Source organism: Chrysemys picta, chromosome 5 (genome assembly GCF_011386835.1).
Source record: "Chrysemys picta bellii isolate R12L10 chromosome 5, ASM1138683v2, whole genome shotgun sequence".
Taxonomy (NCBI): domain Eukaryota; kingdom Metazoa; phylum Chordata; order Testudines; family Emydidae; genus Chrysemys; species Chrysemys picta.
In genome coordinates, this window is record NC_088795.1 from 18,372,159 (window position 1) to 18,396,439 (window position 24,281).

At 42.0% G+C, this 24,281-nt stretch overlaps 2 protein-coding genes across 7 annotated transcripts in view; one reads left to right on the top strand and one right to left on the bottom strand.

Annotated features, from left to right (window-relative positions):
* Positions 1-1,770: 1,770 nt before the first annotated feature.
* LIN54 (lin-54 DREAM MuvB core complex component) overlaps positions 1,771-24,281 on the bottom strand; it is a 67,969-nt gene continuing 45,458 nt past the window's right edge. For 5 of the 6 annotated variants that reach the window (XM_065596047.1, XM_065596050.1, XM_005292071.5 and 2 more), the window contains 9 exons: positions 15,330-15,546; positions 13,612-13,685; positions 13,201-13,398; positions 11,523-11,614; positions 8,928-8,999; positions 6,475-6,577; positions 6,049-6,186; positions 5,651-5,853; positions 1,771-4,382 (listed from right to left, as the gene is read on the bottom strand). In XM_065596047.1, coding sequence (XP_065452119.1) covers positions 4,181-4,382; positions 5,651-5,853; positions 6,049-6,186; positions 6,475-6,577; positions 8,928-8,999; positions 11,523-11,614; positions 13,201-13,398; positions 13,612-13,685; positions 15,330-15,546 — 1,299 coding nt within the window. In that variant the 3' untranslated portion in view covers positions 1,771-4,180. The remainder of the gene's footprint in view (positions 4,383-5,650; positions 5,854-6,048; positions 6,187-6,474; positions 6,578-8,927; positions 9,000-11,522; positions 11,615-13,200; positions 13,399-13,611; positions 13,686-15,329; positions 15,547-24,281) is intronic. The other variant, XM_065596049.1, reaches the window with a different exon arrangement.
* Positions 21,637-24,108, top strand: LOC135983548 (uncharacterized). Its single transcript, XM_065596051.1, has 2 exons — positions 21,637-22,553; positions 23,548-24,108. The coding sequence occupies exons 1-2, from the start codon at positions 21,977-21,979 to the stop codon at positions 24,021-24,023; spliced, it is 1,053 nt and encodes a 350-aa protein (XP_065452123.1). The 5' UTR covers positions 21,637-21,976; the 3' UTR covers positions 24,024-24,108.

The following is a 24,281-nucleotide window of genomic DNA, read 5'->3' on the forward strand; positions in this document are numbered from 1 at the left end:
GTGGACCCACTATAAAGGCTACTATAGGCAGAGAGGTTAGACATGTGCAAGAATTTAAATACCTAGGATTAATGGTTGCTGACAATGGTGCCCTCCTGAATGATGCCCAGCATCATACCAAAGCTGTTTGGCACAAATGGCAGGAGCTGAGGCCAATTCTCGGTGATAAAAAGATGCCAATAAAGTTAAAAGGTGTACAAAACTAATTCGACCCATCCTAATGTGCAGGACAGAGACTTGGCCAACCACAAGAAAATAGATCAGTATGCTCTCTCCTACGGAAATGAAAATGTTGAGATGGCCAAATGGTTGGACACTCCATGATAGGAAATGAAATGAGGTTGTGAGGGGCCTAATGCAGGTTGCCTCAACTGAAGACAATTGCGGGAGGCTAGGCTAAGTTGATATGCATGTCCAATGGAGATGTGAGAGTTAGAATGGCCCTTGCAATCCTCATGGATAGAAGATGACAAAGTGGGAGGCCAAAGACTTGTATATAGACCATATATCAGCAGACATGAGAGAGAACAGCCAGACATATAATCGTGACTTTTGGAAGAAGGCTATAAAAGTCAGAGCCTTAAATGGGAAATGGCAAGAAAGAGGGAGCAAAAGCAGCTAGTTATTTAATAAATATTCTGAAAGGGCAATTTATTTATACACTGCCTCTTTTCCCTGCCCTTTGTCGTAGACTGTAAACTTCTTTTGTTTGTAAAGCATCTAGCACACTGCAGTCTCTCCCAGACCACCATCACGGCACTTGAGCTGGTTCTGGAATCAGGTTTAGTGGCCTCATTCTAATCCGGAATGATCAGCTGTCCGTAACGCATTCATTGCACAATTTCGTATGTTTGACTGTCTGCTCAGGACTGGAATAGCAGACATGTACTACTACTACTTATTGCAGGCCATGACTGAGATGCATCAGTAGGGCTGAGTGGGGGGGAAGAGAGGGGCAGCAGCTCTGGAGCACTGTACCTCGTTAGCTCTAGCCAGGAGGATTAATTCTTCACTTCCATGAGCACTGATTTCACACTAAATAAATAATAATAATAATAAAAAAATAGCTCAAGAGGAAAGAGCCAGGAGAACTTAAAAAATCCAAAAATAAAAATAGTTTTATTTTGTAGAAGAAAGCAGTTTTGTCTTTAAAACTCACCGTTTTTATGCAGTTAAGTACCCTAACCCTTACAGGATATAGTTAGAAACCTGCCAATAAAATGCCTAGGGCCAAATTTTCAAAGGCTGTGGCCAAAGTTGCCTCTGAACATTTTACCCTTGATTCTGCATGGAGAGACTCTTGTATGGAGTCCTGCTAACTTCAATGGGATCCTGACAGGGCATGAGGGTCCATCCATATGGATATGTTTGTTGGATCAAGGACTATGTTTGTTCAGTCTCCACAGGGGTAGAACCTGAATTTGCTCATGCAGGAGAGGTAACTAAATACAAAAATACCCCTTTGGGCCCAATTACCTGGTTGTGCATGTATATATTTTGGCCCCATTTCAAAGTACTTAAGCACATACTTAAGTGCATCTCTTTTCAGAAAAGCATATAAGCACATACATGCTTTGAGAATGTGCTCCAGTCCTATTGAAGTCAATGGTATTTAATCACATGCTTAATGACAAGGAAGTGCTTTGCTGATTTGGGGCCTTAGTGAATGCAACTTTGGTGACAACCTGGCCTCTAATTAACACATCAGCTACTTTAATAAAACCGTTAATGTTCTTGCCAGCTCTCAAGGAACAGAGTGCAAAAATCATGTTTACAGAATAGTATAAATGTTTATTTTTCTTTGTGATTTAGCCGACTTTTTACAATATAGAAAAGTGTATTTTTTGAATTGGTCTAGTAAATATAAATTTAATCTTTCTACTTTCAGGTGTAAACAGAACTAGAAAATGAACCTTTGACCCCACCCCAGATCTGTTTAAAATAACTGGATGAACTCGACTGTAAATCTTGTTCAGCAGTTTGTTGCAAATGGCTAAGGAAGTACAAAAATGATTTACTACATACTAAGCGGGGCCGGAGAGGGGCGTGTTTGGAAACAAGCTCAATGTTTCAGAAAACTTGTTCAAAACAAGTAGAACTAAGAGTACTTGATTGCACCTTCAAAATCTTTACAAGCAATGCCATCATACATCATCTACAACTGTAATCCAAAGTTTCACAAACATTTTCTCCACACTGTATATAAATACACATCACAAAAGGTGCAATTTAGAATAGGACACAGAATATATACAAAATTAACATGGATTTAGTTCTAGACAAAAGAAGGTGTATTGCAATCTGTTTGAAAAATAACTTGATTAGGTCTTACTTTATCCACTTACACTAATTTACATTTATACAAATCTTACTGGACATACTATATTGAGTCACTAAAAAGTAAGATGAATGGCTGAACTATCTACATTTAGAGTTATCGCACTGACATTTTAGAAATCTAGATCCTAATTATTAAAAAAAAAAACTTTTTAATGAATGGTGGATTCCCTTTTCGCAGGTGTGTGTATGTGTATTTGCTACATATACACAAACATATGTTAAAGAATATATACACACAGTTACACATGGCGAGAATATAAAATCCCTTTTGGAAAATAAAAGTATCAGTCTTGTTCTGATAATTACAGAGAGGATTAAGATATCTAACTAAATAAATGCCTGTGAATTTAAACATGGTTATTTCCTTTCATTAAATTTAGAGCTACACTACCAAAAATGTGATTTGGGACTGTTTGTAGTAAATACTAGAAAAAGTTCCCATCCTTAAGTGTCTTCTATGCACAACTGTATTTGACCTGATTTGATTCCTTCCCTGTTCCCCACACAAAAAAAGGTCAGGTGTATCTGGTTTTGATGGTGATCTTTAATCCGTACCAGTGTACTTGCATGTCATGGCTCAAACTGCAATCCTAAATAACACTTAAAAAAAAAAAAGCCAAATGAGTCCCAAAGATTAAAAAAGTGATATCAAAAAGGTCCACAGGTGTACAGGGAGTCTGATCTTCACACATCTTCTCTGATTAACTTGGATGCAGCTAGTTTGGAATCCATCTCACATGAAAACTGTGCTAACAGGAAAACACAAGGGTTGGTTCCCTCACACCCAGTAATCTCAGTTTCTGTGTAAATGTACACAACAATAATCTCATTTTCTGCCAGTTTAAGGGCTCTATCCTATGAGGTGCTAAGGACTGCAAACGCTCTCTGGCTTCAATGAGACGTGAGAATGCTCAGGACCTTGCAGGATTGAGCCCTAGATGCACAACAGCATCTCCCTGCTTGATGTTTATCTAATGATAAAAGTTGGATGGAAACTTGTTTTTACAGCATTGCTTTTAATTCTTTCTGAATTTTTGGCCCATCATCTGTCCTTCAACTTCCATTTTAGACTATTCAGCAAGCCGGTAATGAAATTTCTGTCATCATCTAAAGAAAAATGTAAATACTTTCCATTTTAAAAGTCGTGCCCTGAGGCCCAGATTCAGCAAGGTTTTTAAGAACATATGCGATGCTAAATGTGTAAGCTGTCCCAAGAAGTCAATGGCCCACGTGCTTAACATTATTTGTGCTTAAGGACCTTGCTGAATCGGTTCTTAACACTGATACGTTGCCTTCCAGGGTTGTAGAGTGATGTTCTTTTATCTAATTTGGTATTGTCAGTATTGTGAAGATGCTCATTTCTATACATGTCCTTTCAGAATTAATTCCTCCACAGATATACTGTTTTCTTGGTCTACTGCCAAAAATATTTTCTGCCAGTGTCTGATTCTTCCATATGAACAAAGTGATACAACTCTATACACTGTAAATAATATATATTATAATAATAATTTATAAAGACTCTCTGGACAATTTTCTTAGAGAAAGGGGGAGGAAGAAAACATCTAATTCTTACCAAACCCAAGAAAGTTAAAAGCTGTACAACAGGAAGAAAAATTCACCTTTAGGCATCGTCATAAGTAGAAGAGAATTTAGCTAAAATTTAAAAGAATCTACTCCTAATTATAAAAGATTTTCTTGTTTCAACATTATGCAGGTCAATTTAAAACAAGCACCAAATTAACAATAAAATAGTATTAAATCCTCTGCTGTGAACCAAAGTGTCCCTGTGCCTTAAGTGTCATGTTCAGTCCAATTTACCATGGCTCCTATGCAAGAGTCAGCAGTTCATGGCGCAGGGGTCACTTTTGGACTTTCCCGCTGAGTTAATGACTCTCATCAAACAACGTCCAAATTCCTCCAGGATCATGCGCTCCGCTGCTGCTTTTGACTTGCCCATCTTTTCAGCCTGCTCGGCCTGCGCAAGCAGGCAGTCACAAGTCGCATCAGCCACCTCCTTGGTTACAAAGGTAAATGGCAATCTGAAATGGAAATAAAAACTTCACTGTTGTCATCAGCAAGCTACACAATATGCACTATCTACAAAACTCTCTCTGAAGCACTGAAAAGTCAGAAGCTGAAGGAAGCCCTCTAGACAGTCCCTATAGCAATACTAATATATACTTGGACATGGTTGTCAAACAAGGAAAATTTTGCTTACCTCTCCATTTTCCCTGTACTATGAATCCAATTCATGAATCCAATTCATTAACTTTAGGATTATGCCCTTTCAAACAGAGTTAGAGCACATTCAAAGTTTTCAATCAGGGCTGATCTGACCAGGATGAATCTGCTCCACAGTTTCTGGGGTACATCTGAGGCTGCCCCAAACTGAAAATACTGAACAAGCCCTACAGCTAAGCAGGAAGATCACTCCTTAGAGGCAACGCGGAAAGTTTTGTGGCTGCTTCCATCTCTGTACATTTTGAGACAGACTGCAGAATGCCATAAAGACAGATGGAGAATGCATAATTTTCCATATAATTTTTTGCTGTAGGAAAACTGAGAATTAACTCATTTAACATTAGGAGTCCACCTGTATTGATGCTAAAAACTGCATTAAGAGAATGTTAAGGTTACGTGGTTAGACACACGGAAGTGTGGCAAATTCAAGCTTACACATGTAAATTTAACTGTCTCCTTCTCTGTATACAGTTTGGTACAGGTTTTTCATTAGTATTTCTCAAATGCTACAACGTAACACAAAACAGGTTTTCTATACCGCAGATATATGTATATAGTATCTTGTAATCATTTTTTGCACATTTTATTTTACTTGCACTCATTTCAATGTCATAATGATCCAGTATATCTTGACTGACAAACTTGTTATATAACTTCTCTTCTCTGTACGGGATGTATTTTAATAGTTTAGGCAGCAGCCATGCACTATACATCTTTTCAACCAACAGCACTTAGATGCATTCAGGGGATGAGACAATTAGCTCAACTGCAAATTTAGGCGGCTGATATATTCCAGAAAGGTTTCACTATTCCTCGGGACAGAGAGTAATCTGCATTTGTATAGCACGTAGCTCAAAAGGGCCCCGAATCTGATTGACGGCTCTCGAGTGCTATGGTAATACAAATATTAAATAACATTAGCCACCAAAACCTAAAGCATGAATACAAATGTCAAAGACTGAAGTAATCTTAACTTGCTAAAATCCACCCCAGCACAGCAGCAAGATACCTGAATCATTAAAACAGTGTTAAAGCCAAGTCAAGAGGATGGAATGTGTTGACTTACTTCCCCCCTCCACTAGTCAGTGCTGGGGTTGGCCTCGTTAACAGGTCTGAGATTTGTGAGGATAACTTTGTCTTTGCAGCTGTCTGTTGCTGGACTCTTACTTCTGCTGCATCTGCTAAGTGCATCAAAGTCTTTCGTTCTGGGCTTTCTTCAAAGTTTTTACAGCCAATACATTTACATATTGAGGAACACATGATTTTTGCCTAAAAAGAACAAAAGAAAGGGTGAGTGTCCTAAAATATTGTTTTATTCTCCATTGCTGGCTCATAAACTTAGTATGCACTGGAGAAATTATACATAGTTACAAGTTTTAATTACAGACAGTGCAATGGGCAAGAGTGACATTTAGAAAGGAGAAAAAGCCAATGTATTTCTTCAAGACAAGAAACCCATCTTACCTCATAGCATTCACAATAGTTTTTGAGACATCCCGATCGTTTGCAGTTGCAGCCTTTGCTGTGCCGTCGGTCTGATTCCCCTTCCTTTCCTTTCCCTATTTTGGGCTTGAAGGCTTCAGGGTTTCTATCAAGGCAGGCCTATCAATGCAGATCCAAAAGATGTGTCACAGTTCATGCAGGAAGCAAGATCTAGAGGACCAGTGCAGTAAGGACAAACCCAAGATTGTGCTGGAGTAAGTAAATCACTTTCTCCTCCCAACCCAACAGGAAAAGGTGGCTACTTTCATCCCCGCTACAGAGATGTAAAACAAGAAGCAAACTGTCCTGTTTCAATAGCAGCCTTGAGTATGTTGAAATAGATACATTGTGACATGCTTTTCTGTTTTGCGAACTTTAAAGGAGAGAAACAACAAAAAAAACCCTTACCTTTATTGCTTTTTGCCTATCATTTTCATGGTCCAGGTTGTTATAACAATTGGTACAGTTGCAGTTATTGCAGAATTCACCATTTGCAAAACAATCACAATACCTGAAATAGGAGACCCAGACGGGATTTACAAACATGGTATGCAGGCATCACACTAGCTGTGGTAGTAGCCACAGGAAACATTTCTATGATAGTAACTTCTAAAAGCCCCACTTGGGATTGGGACCCCATTGGACCAAGTACTGTATAGACACGAATGAGACAATTTCTGGCCCGGAGGGCATACAGCATAAGACCCCAAAGTAAGGTAAGTGACAGGGGTATAATCTACAAGTAATGTGGCCCAGGATCGGCACCGCTTTGGTAGTGGCAAGTTTCGTTGGTTTTGTGCTTGTTAATTCTTTTATTAGGGTGAGGAATGGCAGGAATGGAGGCGGGGGTAAAAGTCCGGGAGTAGGAAAAGGAAGGAAGAGGGGCAGGCACAGCTCATCATCTGACTAGCCACGAGCAATAGCCAGGGTATTGCAGGCTTTGCAGCAGAGGCGAGTCTAAAGAAGGGAGTTGAAGGAATATGGCTGTATGGATTAGATCAGGGATTTTTCCTACGCACTGTGGTGGGAGGAAGAAATCACAAAGGTGCTTAAGGGAGGAGCTGATTGGATAGCTGTGTATCTTAGGTACTTCTGTGAATTACGTTACCATAACGTCTCAGCACCTCACAAACTTTACAGCACCCCTGTGAGGTAGGGAAGGTGCTATATTTCCCCCACACACACCCCGCTCTTTAAAATGGGGATCTGAGGCACAGAGAGAGTAAGGGTCAGATTTTCAAAGGTATTTGAAATTCACTGATAAATAAATTGAAACCTGTGGGAATTAGATGCCTAACCTGCCTCACAGGTGTATTGTGAGGACTACCCCATATGCAAGCAGGGGAAAGTTCTCCTGGAGCAAATGACAGTTTACATTAGTGGATTACACCCCTGGGCACAGATGGCTGTACCTGGAGCAAATCACGCGGTGGACAAGGCCTGAGTTAATTTCTGTACAGTGTTATATAAATGCAAAGTATATCAGCATCAGCATCTTTTCTCCCCTTTAGATTTCACAGAACATTTGGGAATCAGAAAGCTGATATCCAGGAGGAAATTTCATGTCTGGAACACATTTGGCTCTCTATAAATAACAATCGTACAGGCTGTGAGATGTCTGAAGGAAAACTAAACATACATGATTAGTTCTGTTCTAGTGTGATGAAAAATTTCTAAGCTCAAAAGTATGTGCACGCCCACATTATGAACATGACATGCATTACATTAAAAAGAACCTAAAATTGGCAGGTGCCAGACATATTTCCTAACTTGGACTCAGATGGCTGTTATATCAGCTTCTCTAACAGTAGCACAACCACTCTGAATGCCTTCTTCGTCATCCAAGAATTAGGGAGCCACAAAATAATTTCATTACCTCCTCCTGACGTTGTACTATGTGGAAAGGTGTAGCATCATCCCAACTGAACGACCTCACATAATCACACCAGATACTGATGGCACTGGAGTGGAATGGCAGGAGATGGGACACTAGACGGGGAGGGCTCCGAGTTACCACAGAGAATTCTCTGAGTTACCACAGAGAATTCTTTCCCAGGTGTCTGGCTGGTGGGCCTTGCCCACATGCTCAGGGTCTAACTGATCGCCATATTTGGGGTCAGAAAGGAATTTCCCCCCAGGTCCAATTGGCAGAGGCCCTGGGGGTTTTCACCTTTCTTTGCGGCATGAAGCATGGGTCACTTGCAGGTTTAAGCTAGTGTAAATGGTGAATTCTCTGCAACTTGAAGTCTTTGAACCATGGTTTGAGGACTTCAGTAAATCAGCCAGAGGTTAGGAGTCTATTACAGGAGTGGTTGGGTGAGATTCTGTGGCCTGCAATATACAGGAGATCAGACTAGATGATCACAATGGTCCCTTCTGACCCTGAGACATCTCACAGGACGTAAGTAACCTCACAGTTCCATTGGTAAGACATTTTAAGGCTTTGTCTACCAGACTATTGTACTTAATCTCCCACGGATGGAAACACGGATGCAACTCCAGTGGTGGTAGCAACAGTAGGAGCCATCATGCAGACAGGGTTCAGGTGACCACTGGTACCTCTGTCATCCAGTTTAAATGCCAATGGGCAATCTACCCCACCATTCCCATGATACTATCACCAGTGAAACCACAAGATTCAGAAACTTAGAACATTGCTAGGGTAGACACAGCCTAAAGTGTCTCATTAAGTATCATATGCACTTATAGCAGGATGATTTGTGGATGGATTGAGAGCCTTACATTGGAATCCTTTTTATATACAGAACTCACTTTAGAGTTACTTTAATATTTCTATTTAATTTTGGCAATATACTAAAATATTTGTTAAAGAGAAAATACTTAAAACCAAATACACTTACAATTTCAAACACAGCGATTTTGTACAATTGCATGGCTTCCTGGGGCGGTTTGCAGGTTCGGATGGCATAATTCTGGAAAAGAACCATTTTATTATTGGCTTCTCTCTTTTTTAAGTTCAGAATGTTGATCCACTGAAATCCCATAAACCAAACTAGATTTTTCTCCTACAACGTGAGCTTTCAAAGGTCTATGTCACGGATTACAAAATATAATTAGTAGGTAAAAAAATCAAAGAAGAGTTAGATGACCCTGGCTGCACGCTATGCTTAAAGAAGAGAAAGAAAGGAGACAAGGCTAGGAGTGGACCACATGAGAGGAAAGTGCAACTGAGCGTGCTGCAGCCATTCCCCTGAGTGAAGACCACTCTCCATGGTGACTGTATCTACACCTGGAGCAGGTTTTGTGATGTTGTTATGAATCTAACCGAATCCAGTACCATAGAGAAGAAATAAATTCAGACTATGCCTCTCCCTTCATCCAAGTTATGTGTGAATTAAAAATGATAATGAAATGACAAAGTGACTGTCCTAGGCAAGCAGACAGAGACCTGAGCAAGGGGCAAGCAAAGCAGCATATGAACCCTGCTATTTAGTTTAACATAAAGAGCATTCTGTGTCAGAGATCAGCCTTAACAACCACTGAAAGCTAGGATTTTTCAATGGTCATATCTGGCCAGCTATATTCTGACCATATGTGGTGACCCTTTGTGTGACGGGTTGGATCACAGAAACCCCCTGGGAGCTGCCATCTGATGTGCCAAGACTACCTCCGCTCCTGTTTTCCCTGCCAGCTCAGGACTCCAGCACCCTGTCTTGCTGAGCCAGACACTCCCGTCTGCTCCAACAAAGACCGAGGGTCTGAATTACTTGCCCCAAAGCTGCAGGTTTACCTGAAAACAGCTCACAGAAGTGTGCTTGTCTTTAGCACTCAGATGCCCGACTCCCAATGGGGTCTAAACCCAAATAAATCCGTTTTACCCTGTATAAAGCTTATGCAGGGTAAACTCATAAATTGTTCGCCCTCTATAACACTGATAGAGAGATATGCACAGTTGTTTGCTCCCCCAGGTATTAAAACATACTCTGAGTTAATTAATAAGTAAAAAGTGATTTTATTAAATACAGAAAGTAGGATTTAAGTGGTTCCAAGTAGTAACAGACAGTAAGCAAAATAAAGTAAAATGTGCAAATCTATGTCTAATCAAACTGAATGCTGATAATCTCACCCTCAGAGATGCTTCAGTAAGTTTTTTCCTCAGACTGGACACCTTCCAGACCTGGGTACAATTCTTTCCCCTGGTACAGCTCTTGTTCCAGCTCAGGTGGTAGCTAGGGGATTCTTCATGATGGCTCACGGCCTTTGTTCTGTTCCACCCTTTTATATATCTTTTGCATAAGGCAGGAATCCTTTGTCTCTCTCTGGGTTCCCCCCCCCACTGGAAAAGCACCAGGTTAAAGATGGATTCCAGTTCATGTGACATGATCACATGTCACTGTAAGACCCCAAGCCTTCATTCCTCCCAGCCTGACTCACAAGAAGGCCTCCCTGCAAACAGAGCCCCAGTCAATTATCCTGGTTGATGGGAGCCATTAAGATTCCAAACCACCATTAATGGCCCACACTTTGCCTAATTACAATAGTCCCTCAGCATTATATTTCATATTTCTAGTCCCAGATACAAGAGTGGTACATTTATACAAATAGGATGACCACACTCAGTAGATTATAAGCTTTGTAATGATACCTTACAAGAGACCTTTTACATGAAGCATATTCCAGTTACATTATATTCACTCATTAGCATATTTTTATAAAACCGTATAGACTGCCCAACGTCACACTTTGATCCTGACATACCCCCAGAAGCTGAAAACAAAGTATTTATTGAAGGGGTGGGGGGTGGTCAGGCAGGGGTTCAGGATTCGTTCAGACAATTTTATTTGTTTGTTTTGTATTATTTAAATCACAGCAAACACCTTTAAATGTAAGACTTCCAGAAAAAGGCAGGTTCAGCAGAATGGGGTAGAATTTCTAAGCATGCGTGGGAGGAGGGGGAGGCATATCAATTTGAAAAGTTTCCACTTTCAATGTGTTACCTTGGAACTAAGCCAAGATTTAAAAAAAAAAAAAGGGGGGGGGGGAGGGGAAGAGCTGAAGTTCGGTTCCCAAATCATATTCAGGCATCTACATAAATGGCTGGGTTTGCACAAGTGCTAAGCACCCAGCTGCTCCAATCAACTTCAAGTCCATGACCAGGGCTCCTATGTGCTACTGCCAATACATATAATAAATAACCATGGGCCAAGCTCTCTGTTCAAACTCCTACTATGGGTTTGGGAAAAAAACCCTAAGATTTGACTTTGACTGAGATTAGTGATGGTAAAAGGCGTTGGATTGACAGCCAGAGAAACAGATGTTCTTTATTTAGCCACAGAACAAGAACAGCACAGGTCGCAGCCTCCCCACCCCACCGTGCTAAGTTTTCCTAAAAAACTCTTCAAACAAGGATAATCTGTCCCAATTAAATACATCACCTCACCATCTTTGGGGGAGATGTTGTGGCAAGCTTTTAAAAGTGTTTTCAAAATACTCACCCATTGAACGGAAGCCTTGCTTGGGTCTGGATATTAGATGTCCCAGTAAAACCAGTGTTGCTTGCTATAGATACGTATGATGACTGCTGTAGCTAACAAAACACCAAGTATAAATGTATGTTCTGTAGCTTTTACAATTGTATACAACAGGCTTTGTAGTACACAGTTTTTAGTAAGCATTTCTGAAACTGCTGTATGCATCATGTACTCTCCTAATCCATATTTATGAATGGTTTGAAAGTTTCACAAACTCACAAGAGTAAGCAGTCTAAGGGTTACTCTGTATTCAGCAGAAATGTCCTATTTTACATTATGTTTTTGTCCATTTTATCTTAGAACCTTTGGACTGCATTATTTTTAATCTACTTACATTACGTAATAACTTTCAGTCAGACGGACGCTAAAATGCTTTACCAATAGCTTGTATATCAGCTATCTACAGGAATGCCTGCACCCACCAGGTGAAAACGTGGAGTTACAAACAGTTCTCACCCCTTTAATCAGATCCCTTTTCTTTCTTTACAGATTTCAGAGTAGCAGCCATGCTAGTCTGTATCCGCAAAAAGAACATAAGCACTTGTGGCACCTTAGAGACTAACATAAGCTTAGAGCATAAGCTTTATGCTCTAATAAATTTGTTAGTCTCTAAGGTGCCACAAGTGCTCCTTTTTTTTACAGAGTAGATCTTGGTGCCTGATCACTGCACCTGTGCTACAAGGGATGAATCAGAGCAAAGTCCCACGAGTCACTGAAGTAACCTGCAAGGTCATAATCCATTCAGGATCAACTTTAACAAAACTAAGAAACCAGGGCTGATTTGCACTCCCTTTGACTGTGGTACTGTTAAGTGTTTACCTGCATACCTTCTTTTTTCATGCCACGATGAGTTAGGTGCAAGAAATATGAGTAGCAAGACCTAGGCACCCAGGACCTTCTCCGAGGAAGCACACACTACAGGAGCATTCCTCACGCATCGCTCATCAGAATCCCCTGCAAGTGCCTCAGCTTTGTATTTTTTTACTCATTGCTTTCTCAGTGTACATTTCTTTTTCTACACTGAGCCAGATTTTCAAGAGAGCTCAGCCTTTAACAGCTCCCTTTTAGGCATCTAGATGAAGTGGCCACATTTTCCCAAGTGCTCGGCTGCCAGCAGTTCCCTCTGAGAACAATATGAGCTATTTGGGTGCTGAGCACTTCTGAAAATCTGGCCACTTCATTCAGATGCCAAAAAATAGGAAGAGCTCTTTTAAAAAATCTGGCCCCAACTGTGAGTGCTGGCCACTTCAGAAAATCTGCCCTATTGTCTTTCTTCCACTGCTTCTTTGTACCAAGGACAAAGATCTTGTTGTGTCATTTCCCTCCTGCCATTCATCTAATACTGTGTTGTTCCAGATCTTTTTTACCTACATAAGGCAGGCCACTAAAGGAAGAACTGTACAACAAGGTCTCTGCCAATTATACGCAGCATGCCAACAAAAATCCCTGTACATCCCTTTTCAATCTTAAATCGTGGATTTAATTCCCATTTCTTTTCATTCTGATTCTTGTCCACATTTTGGCAAAGGACAAGCCAAAGCCCTAAACTGAAGGAAGGGATCAAAAACATTAACACGAATGTAGGATGCCTTCTACAATTATTTCTGTAAGTTCATCATTTTGCCCTGTGCTAACATCATACCTGAGTGACGTATTGAGCTGGAAGAACTGCATAGCCTACGTTTCCTGTGCCAGGTGCTGGCGCCAGCACAGTGCCCGGTGGGAGGTTAGTGAGGTTTGGCTGTATCTGTGGCAGTGGAGTAGCTGGCATAATAAGTCTCTGTTGTGGCTGACTAGTAGTAACTATCTGTGAAGTTGGGTTGATTGGTTTGGGCACCACCTGGAAAGAGAAGAAATCTTTATGACATTGTCAACATATCGTTTTTTATCCGCTGCAGAAAACTACACTGTACATTTTTCTAAAAAGTCCTTCTGAAGACAAGAATCTGTGCAGAACAATGTAAATCATCATATTTTACCTCCAGAGTCAGAATGTTCACATCTGTTTGCCAGATGAAATGAGACTATAATATGGATTTCATGTTGAACTCACCTGTTTGACAGTCTGAGCTGGTACTATTGGGACAGACATCCGCACTGGAGTTGCATTCACCACCACTGGCTTACCTGGTTAAAAGAAACAATATCCCATGTCACACTACATGTGCACATTTATAAAGAGTCGCTAGAATTTAATCCTGAAGCAATTTATCACTTTCACATACATAGAATAAACAGTTACTTGTGTGTGTAAGATGGTGGGGTTTATTGCCTTTTTAAAATGTATTTTGGTTATGCTTGTAACATTTTATTTGGGTGCTATCTTGTTTATTTTAGTTTATTTACTGTTGTTCTATTTGTTTTTACATTTTAACTTGTGCACTGAGAGTGGACTTAATTTATAAAGTGATTATTTTATTACAGTTTTTCCCCAGTAGCTCTTTGAAAACAGAGCTAAACCTGTTATTTGCAGGAAACATAGTACTGCAAGCAATTCCCAGCTGATTCTCTAGATCTCTCTCACTTAGGCCCCAGTCAAGCACTGACACACATGAGAAGCACCAATGAATGATGGTTACTCAGTGCATAAAGACAAGTGTGTGTTTGCAGGATCAGGCCCTGGGAGAATACTGGTAGATCAAAAAAACTTAACATTTTTTTAAAACCAGTGTTACTGTAAGGAACAAAAGATTTTTAAAACTGGATTAGCTCTTCACTATTTATGCTGGTTGTCCAAGTGGAAAGAAAGAAATGCAAAACCTAACAGTTTCACTCTAATCTATTTCACTTTCAGTTTACCATAGTATTAGCACTATGCGGCAATGTCTGCACTAAAACATTACAGGATTTTATTTTCTATTGGAATTTATACAATACATGGGAACAGTTCCAAAGGACCAATTCAAAATAAATATATGGCAACTGTTCAAAACAATTGTCTTAAAGTTTGGTCGAAGTTTGTTTTCACAAAACTTAAATTTAGGGTCAAATTGGATCTTACATTTCCCCCTTAAACAAGACTCTCTAGGCAGCCTTTTCTCCCCTAATTTTGCTCACCAACTCATTCCCCTCGCCCTTTAATTTATGCCAACATAACATATTTACTAAATATTCAGTACTGCCACCCAGCAAACTGCATACATTTAAGACCAACACTTCTCATCAGTCTATGTGCAGAGCTCCTCTTGACATTAATGGGAGTGATATGTAAATATGCAAAGGGGAGAACAGGCATGAAATCTTCTGGTTGCTACTGTCCATACCAGAAAATGCATGGTAAAAACAAGGGGTACTTTGCAGTTCTAAATCACTGTCTATCAAAGGATCTCATCAGGCTGGGCAAACATTAATTAATCCTCACAACATCCCTGTGAGGTATGTATGGCACTGCCCAGATTTCACTTTTGGGCACAGTGAGGCAGGGACAGGGTATCAGACTTGCAACAATCACCCAACAAGCAGATGAGTGGCTGACATTCTTCCTTGGGAACAACAGCGTATCAGGCACCCCAGGAGCCAGTCTCTAGGGAATGAGGAGTTCAATATCAGAGCATTTCCAAAGGCATCCTGGAGTTGGTAATGGGATACAGAGCCTTTCAAAGCCAGGGGCCTGGTACAAAACTAGCACAGCTGGCCAGGGCCACAGATTTATATCATTTGACAGTTTATTTACCCTTTGTGTGTGTGTGTGTGGGGGGGGGGTTATATTTGTTAGTGCTTAATAAACCTAAATTAGACAAATAAAATAGGGTATGAATGGACACCACTGACCTTGCTGAAGAGGCTGTGTGTTGGTACTAGGATTCTGACTGGCTGACTGGGTTGAACTGTTGGCTGTTGTGGCCGTAACAAGTCTGACATAATGGAATTTGCTTCCAGGTACCTGAATCTGCTGAACATTGGGGGCCGTTGCCAAGGGAATTATGGTCTTAAATTGAGATGTACTCACTCCTCCCACAGTGATGGTCTGTACTGCTGACTTCACAGCCTGTTAAACAACACAGGCAGCACAAAGTTACCTGACAGTGGTACGGAGGTGTCACCATTTCTATCCCTAAATTTGCTAGTGAACAATTCATTAACCCGCCCAGTACCCCTGTGAAGCATGTCCCTATTATCAACTGTAAACCTGAGGCACAGGAAGGTTAAGTCCCCAGGCCACAGAGGGAGTCGGTAGCAGGGCCAAGGGAGCTCAGTCCCATTCTCAATCCATTATACCAGACTCCCAAATAACCAGAATCATCTATAAAAGCAAAACCAACTGTCCCTCAATCAAGAGCCAATGTCAAATAAACACAAACTATATGGCAGACAGTTTGAGAAAGAGCTTTCCCCCAAATTATTGTGAATAAAAACAAAATCAATGTTATGATTTTTCAGTCTGTGTGGAAGTGGATGTCCCACACTCGCATTGTCGCTCCACTACTCAGCTCTGCGTATGTAGAGCAACCCCTTCCACAGCTCAGTATAGGAAGCCTACATGTCACCATGCAGCCTCCAACTGGAAATGGAACTGAGGCTGTGAACCTTGAGGCTTTGAAGCAGTGGGCAACAGTGTGTGGGCTGGCTAAGGACAAAAAGGAAGTAATGGGAAGTACTGAGAACATGGTAAACAAGTTTAAATCCATGAAATCACGAACAGAAGCCAGAGCATAAAGCATTTAAAAAAGGGGAGAGGAAGCAGGAAAGGAATTTGGTAGGCAGCATGCATGTGAAATCGCAGTGGAGGATAGCAGAACATTTACAACATGTGAGACTTCATTATTTCAGGCTTTTCCCAACCTACACACTGAGTAGAGAGCATGTGTTTATTTTAAATATACACATTTGCTGCTCACCTGACTTTCTCCATCACTACTAACAACTTTTCCATCCTCCCCATCTCTCAAGCTCCAAACCTTGACTCCCTTGTTTTCCTTCTCTCCTCACATCCAGGCTTTTACAAAACTTGTTCCTTCTTCCTCTGTAACAGTTCTAAAATCTGCTCTTTTCTCTTCAGTTCCACTGCCAAAATTTTGATTCATGCCATGAAACTGTCTTGTCTAGATAGGCTATTTCAATTTCTTTTCCAGCCTAGCTGCCTACTCCCTCTTCATCTTCCAAATTTCACCAGCTACAGTTCTGAGCAGAAGCGAAGTCCAGATCTCCTTATATTCCACTGAAAACATAAACCCACTCAATAGATTTTATGAGAAAGTTGTTTCTTGGGGTATTTTTAAAATCTTTTTGTGCTGTAACCTTAATTATCAAGAGCAATTCAGAGTAAACATCATCTGTAATCGTAGCTATAGCTAACTGCTGTTTCCATAGACAGACCAATGTGGGCAGAGAATTTCCTCTCCTCCTTTAAGGGCTGACCAGTGTCAGAGAACGACTTCGGCTACTATATGAAATGTAACGTGTGTTCTTTAAAGGGCCTGATTCAAATCTCATGGAAGACAGTGGAAAACCTTTCATTGTTTCCATGAACTTTGGATCAGACCCTGAAAGTTATAACAGTCAGGTGACTTAATTATGGTCCATTGATTGCTTGTATCCAAGCAATAACCAACAGTTAATTAAACAAAGGTTTAAAAAGGGAGCAGGATTTGATCTGAGAATGAGATCTAGGGTGTATTTAAGCCCTTAAACCACAGTTCATATTATCAAATATACACATAATGGAGAGACAAAACAGTCAAGACCAGGCTGCGTCACTGGTATCGTACAGTTTCTCAGGGAGCCCAGAACTATGGGTGATCTTGTTACCCCACTGTCTGAGCAAAAGAGACTTGTTGGAACTAAACTAGGTGACACCTCCCTGCCTGTTAGCCAACCAAACAATCTCCTCCAGAGCTCTGCCAACTTTTACTCTGTCTAGCAGGTAACACTTTATGCACCCTAGTCCCCAAACCTCCTGAAAAAGCATTTCTCTGTAATATCCAGCCCGTCACTGGATGCTCACAGAAATTACCAAGTAGCTCACCTGAGAATTCACCCTTTAGTATTACAACACTGAGAAGAACTTACAAGTAAAACCAAGAATACGTTTATTGACAAAGAACAGAGAATTAAGTGATATTAAGCAAAGCTAATATAGAAACAGATGTGGTTACAAATAAAACAAAAAATATAACATGCTTCTACAAGAAGACAACTTAACTTTAGCAAGTTAATCTTATCTAAAACAGTCTCTCACCTAAAACTTTTCCTGGAGAGCTTGCTAGTATTCAGTTATACCAGGAGCCAGATTTTCAAGTCACCTACACCCTACAAGAGGTTTCCTCAGTAAATGGATAAACATCATGTCTTTTTCCACTCTTCTTATAGGCCAGTTCACCTTTGAAATGTATCCTTCGAAGCATACCTCCTGAAAAAGTCTCTCCCCCCCGCTGTTTGTTCTTTGGGGGTGCAGACCCCATGCTGTCATGCTGTCTATGTTGATCTTCAGTTAATTTGCTTTTCCTATTGACTCAGTATGCAAATATAATCCCCATTGTCTTGGGCTAAACCTGCTTAATTTACATCAGAGACGGGAGAGATAACTATCTTCCCCTCCTGTCTGGAAGAAAACACGTTTTTTTCTTTGGTTACAGACTTAGCTTCAAGCATAATATCAGGAAGTATCCATAATTTCTCCTATAGTGTTAATACATACATTTCACTTTTAATACATTGGTCATTAATATCATTGTTTTCATATGATACCTTACACACCATTCTTTATAGATAACTGCCATGACAGTAATGCTTTAGGTGTTGTGAGTTTTCAGGTCTGATAGGAGTTGCTGTTACATTACAATGAACCCTTTGCCAATTGACCGTAGGAGCCCCTCAGCGTCTCAAGTGTATTCAACACATAAGCTTACATACAAGGCGGAAAGCTCGTCTCTCTGGCTAACAGAAGTTGGTCCATTAAAAGATATTACGTGATCCACCTTGTCTCTCTAATATCCTGGGACCCACACAGCTACAACAACACTGCATACAACATGTTTCTGGACAGTTACAAGACACCTTGGAAAGGGATGATAAGTAGATGGCTGAATAAAGTGTGATTTCATGTCATGTTAATTGCAACAAAATTAACAGACTATTAACAAATAAAATTAACAAACCTATTACTGTTGTGAAAGGAATCTATACGAGCAAGGATGAGAGACTTGTGAATTTACTAGCCATTACAAAATGTACTAGTACCTGAAAGCCCATGTTATCGCATGGGTGTCAATGACAAAGCCACATGTCTAAAAAAGCCAGCAATGGCTGGGAACTTAAAAACTGGAGAGTACCAGACAGCAAATCCCAGTGATGACTGAACCTAGTGATATTTTTAACAAAAAAAACTCTAAGCCATGCTTATACCTGTTTCCATCACCTCACACTGACTCAGACTTTCCAAGCTTCAAAGTGACACACAGACAGAGCGACAATCCTGGAATTTTATTATACAAATACCTCATTCACAGAAAGCCATTAGCATTCAACTGCCACTCCAGAATAACATTCAATGCAGTTAATGATATGATCTTTAATAAAGTCATGCCATTTTGTTTCCATAAGCAAAACATTTGCTGGTCAGCTACTAATGACACAACTGCAGAAGATCAATACTCTGAGGTCAGGCATAGAATCATAGAATATCAGAGTTGGAAGAGACCTCAGAAGGTCATCTAGTCCAGCCCCCTGCTCAAAGCAGGACCAACCCCTAACTAAATCATCCCAGCCAGGGCTTTGTCAAGCCTGACCTTAAAAACCTCTAAGGAAGGAGATTCCACCATCTCCCTAGGTAACCCATTCCAGTGCTTCACCACCCTCCTAGTGAAAAAGTTTTTCCTAATATCCAGCCTCCCGCACTGCAACTTGAGACCATTACTCCTTGTTCTGTCATCTGATACCACTGAGAACAGTCTAGATCCATCTTCTTTGGAACCCCCTTTCAGGTAGTTGAAGGCAGCTATCAAATCCCCCCTCATTCTTCTCTTCTGCAGACTAAACAATCCCAGTTCTCTCAGCCTCTCCTCATTAGTCTTGTGTTCCAGCCCCCTAATCATTTTTGTTGCCCTCCGCTGGACTCTTTCCAATTTTACCACATCCTTCTTGTAGTGTGGGGCCCAAAACTGGACACAGTACTCCAGATGAGACCTCACCAATGCCAAATAGAGGGGAATGATCACGTCCCTTGATCTGCTGGCAATGCCCCTACTTATACAGGCAATTAGAACATATGGCCATACACTAGTCCTTTTTAATAAGCAGCCCATAAAGTTTGCTAGGCTGAAATACAGTGAGGGCCTCATATGGGATGCTCCTAAGCAGACAATTTTCTGCAAGTCAGCAACCAAGTTTACCATTAAATGAATAATGTAACTGAGCAGAGGTGGAAGTCATCAGGTTCAGCATATATTGCCATTTCATATTTTAGCAACACAGACTTACTGGCAAATTTAAACACCAACAAGAAAAGCCTATTTTCAGAGCAAAGAGAAGCAAAAATGAAGACTTAATTCTTACATACAAACAGGAGACCCCTTTGGAAATCTAACTGTGCTGCTTCGCTTAATGTGAAACCCATTTCTTTTACTTTAGAGCTAACTAAAAATGTTCCCTTAAGTGCCTAGAAGTCACATTTTCTACATTGCACAGCTGCATGGCTATTTTCAGAAGAGGCTGGTTTTCCTGCAGTAAGAAGGTTTTTCCCAGCGATAAAAGCCTAAGTTAATATTTTGGCTCTTGATGAGACCTGAAGGAAGTTCCCTCCCCAGAAAGAACCAGCATGATATCCAATATACCTAATATCACACAACATAAGTTTTGCTGGGAATTGTGAACCACAAGACAATGCCAGAACATGCATCCTGTTGTGGCCAGACCACAACAATCCCTCTAACATAAAAAAGCCCCCGCCTACACTATTCAATCAACATATGGTGTGAAATGAAGTCTTTGGAAGACAGTCTATAAACAGATGTCTTAGTCTGACACGAAAACCACAGTCCTTCCTGAACAGAATACAGAAAAAGCATCAACGAGTCCGTGAAGAGAAAGATTTGAGCTCTTTGTTCATGCTTCCGTAAAAGCTTTATTAGGCATGATATTTGGAAGAAGTACGTAACCATAGCTATTTGTGGATACTTTGGTTCATCTTGGGCAAAGCAATCATTGCCACACTAGGTTTTCTTCTGATGTACTATGCGATTGGAACAGATAGCCACTAGGCTGCGCTGAAGAGGCTGTCTTTCTTAACCTGTTTGCAGTGCTGTTGTAGCCATGTTGGTCCCAGGATATTAGCGAGACTAGATGGTTGAGGTAATATCTTTTACTGGACCAATTTCTGTTGATGAGAGAGAGAAGCTTTCAAGCTACACAGAGCTCTTATTGGAAAAGGTACTCAGCGTGTCACAACTAAATACAAGGTGGAACAGTTTGTTTAGCATAAGTAATTAACAGGGGAGCATGGATCAGCATTCATGTTGTGCTCCAAGTCAGTACCTGGCCTGGGTCTGGGCAGCTAATGATCCAACCGGCAGACCAAATTCGGTGATGAATCCTGGTCATGTGCCAGAGGAGGCACGTTGCACATACTCTAAAAAGAAGTAGTTAACATATTTTAAGGGAGTATTCAAGGTGAAATGGCCAGTTAACACCTCTGCAGTCATAGGATGGAAAAGCGGGGGTCAGTGGATTACAGATTTACAATGATTTGTAACCCTCTAAGCCCCCTTTGATCTATGACTGCAGAGATGTTTAGGGGCCACTTCACCTTGAATGATCTCTTAGAATGCGTGTTAACTACTTAAACAATCTGTTTCATCTTGTATTTAGCTGTGACACTCTAAGTACCTTGCCCAGACCTGAAGAAGAGTTTGTGTAGCTCAAAAGCTTGTCTCTTTCACCACCAGAACCTAGTCTAATAAAAGACATTCTCACCCACCTTGTCTTTTTTAACCTGGTCAGACACATTGGTCACTCGTGGCACGCATCTGATGAAGTGGGTTTTAACCCATGAAAGCTTAGGCCTAAATAAATTTGTTAGTCTCTAAGGCCTGGTCTACACTAGGCGTTTATTTCGAAGTTAGCGCCGTTACATCGAATTAACCCTGCACCCGTCCACACTGCGATGCTATTTAGTTCGACATAGAGGTCTCTTTAATTCGACTTCTGTACTCCTCCCCGACGAGGGGAGTAGCGCTAAATTCGACATGGCCATGTCGAATTAGGCTAGGTGTGGATGGAAATCGACGCTAATAGCTCCGGGAGCTATCCCACAGTGCACCACTGTGTTGACGCTCTGGACAGCAGTGCGAGCTCGGATGCTCTGACCAGCCACACAGGAAAAGCCCCGGGAAAATTTGAATTTGAATTCCTTTTCCTGTCTGGCCAGTTTGAATCTCATTTCCTGTCTGGACATCGTGGCGAGCACAGCAGCACTGGCAACGATGCAGAGCTCTCCAGCAGTGATGGCCGTGCAGTCTGTGAATAGAAAGAGAGCCCCAGCATGGACTGATCGTGAAGTCTTGGATCTCATCGCTGTGTGGGGCGATGAGTCCGTGCTTTCCGAGCTGCGATCCAAAAGAAGGAATGCAAAGATCTACGAGAAGATCTCTAAAGACATGGCAGAGAGAGGATACAGCCGGGATGCAACGCAGTGCCGCGTGAAAATCAAGGAGCTGAGACAAGGCTACCAGAAGACCAAAGAGGCAAACGGACGCTCCGGATCCCATCCCCAGACATCCCGTTTCTACGAGGCACTGCATTCCATCCTCGGTGCGGCCGCCACCACTACCCCACCAGTGACCGTGGACTCTGAGGATGGGATACTGTCCACGGCCGGTTCCTCGGACATGTTAGGGGACGGGGAAGATGAGGAAGGAGATGAGGAGGGCGAGGCAGTCGGCATCTCTCACAACGCTGATTTTCCCGACAGCCAGGATCTCTTCATCACCCTTACAGAGATCCCCTACGAAGCGTCCCCAGCCGTTACCCCGGACACAGAATCTGGTGAAGGATCAGCCAGTAAGTGTTGTAAACATCTAAACATTTATTTTTAACAAAACAGGAATATTAACAATTAAAAGAATGGGTTGTTCATGATTAGTGTGCCCTAGGCGCTTAACGGTTTAGTAAGGGGCAGTGCAAGTTTTGAAAAGAAATCTAGCAATGTCCGGTTTTCAGTGATTGTCCTGCACAAGCCGCTCTACTGTTTATTCCCTGCTACTGCAGCTACAGTAAAATGCGGTCTATATGTCCGGGGATAGAGCAGTAATCCTCCTGGGACATCTCGATGAAGCTCTCCTGGAGGTAACTTGAAAGCCGTTGCATGAGGTTCTTGGGGAGAGCGGCCTTATTAGGTCCTCCGAAGTACGACACGTTGCCGCGCCATGAGATTATCAAGTACTCGGGGATCATTGCTCTGCACAGCAGGGCGGCATACGGCCCTGGTCTTTGGAGGCTTTCCCGGAGCATTCTCTCTTTGTTGCTCTCGGAGATCCTCATCAGGGTGATGTCGGCCATGGTGACCTGCTTTTAATTAGGTAGGGGAATGTTAGTGTTGGTACTGCTTTCCCGTTCCTTTACAGAACTGTAACCGCTGGTTTGCAGCCACGCGGTGGAGGCGGGAGAGGGGCAGCCGAAAGGGATCGTTCCCGGGGACAGCCGCGAGGGGGTGGGACAGGGGCAGAGTTCCCGCTTGCCGGATTGCTGGCAGCAGGGACTGACATTGCTTTAAATGTGAAATGAGGCCAGTGGTAATATAAAAGTTTTAAACTGCCACAAGTGTACGGCTTACCATGTCTGCCTGCAACAGAAATTCCGTTGTGCTGCCTCGCTTCTCAAATCTGCTGTTCAAGACCCCAGGCACTGAATGCGAAGGCCGAGAATTCGACCTTGTGCTGAGTGCGCATGTGAAAGGTGCTGTGCATGGTCTTGTTCACAGAGAAAGACTATGTTCTTTGTTCACAACTACATTTATCTTTCTTAGGAATTCACTCCCTTTTTCCCATTTCCACAGCCCCGTCTGCGACTGTCTCACAACCTAGCCTGGAATCACACTCCCAGAGGCTAGCGCGGATTAGGCGTAGGAAGAAGAGGACACGGGAGGACATGTTCTCTGAGCTTATGGCCTGTTCCCAAGCCCAGGCATCACAGCAGACCCAGTGGCGGGAGAACTTGACCCGAATGCACCAAGCCAACATGGATCGGGAGGAGAGGTGGCGGCAGGAAGACCAGCAGGCGACTCAAACGCTGCTTGGACTACTGAGGGAGCAAACGGACACGCTCCGGCGCCTTGTGGATGTTCTGCAGGAACGGAGGCAGGAGGACAGAGCCCCGCTGCAGTCCATCTCTAACCGCCCTCCCCCGCCACCAAGTCCCATACCCACCTCACCCAAAGTGCAAAGAAGGAGAGGCGGCAGAGTCCCTGCTAAGTCTCACTCCACCCCTGCAGAGAGCTCTAGTAGCAGAAGGCTCTCATTTCCCAAAATTTGAAAAGTTCTTTCCTTCCCGCCTGACACAAGCCCACGTCCAAGTTTCACCTCCCAATGCCATGTGTAGTTGATAATAAAAAATTTGTTTCTGTTAACTACTGTTTCAATCATGTTCTTTTGGAGGAGGAGGGGAAAGGGGGTTGGTAATTGGACAGGACAGTCTCCTTTGGCAGGGTACATACTCGGGGGCAGGCACAGCAGCAGGGCACATACACAGTGCAGTGATGCAGTGACTAGTTACCCCGGTTAGTCTGGGAGG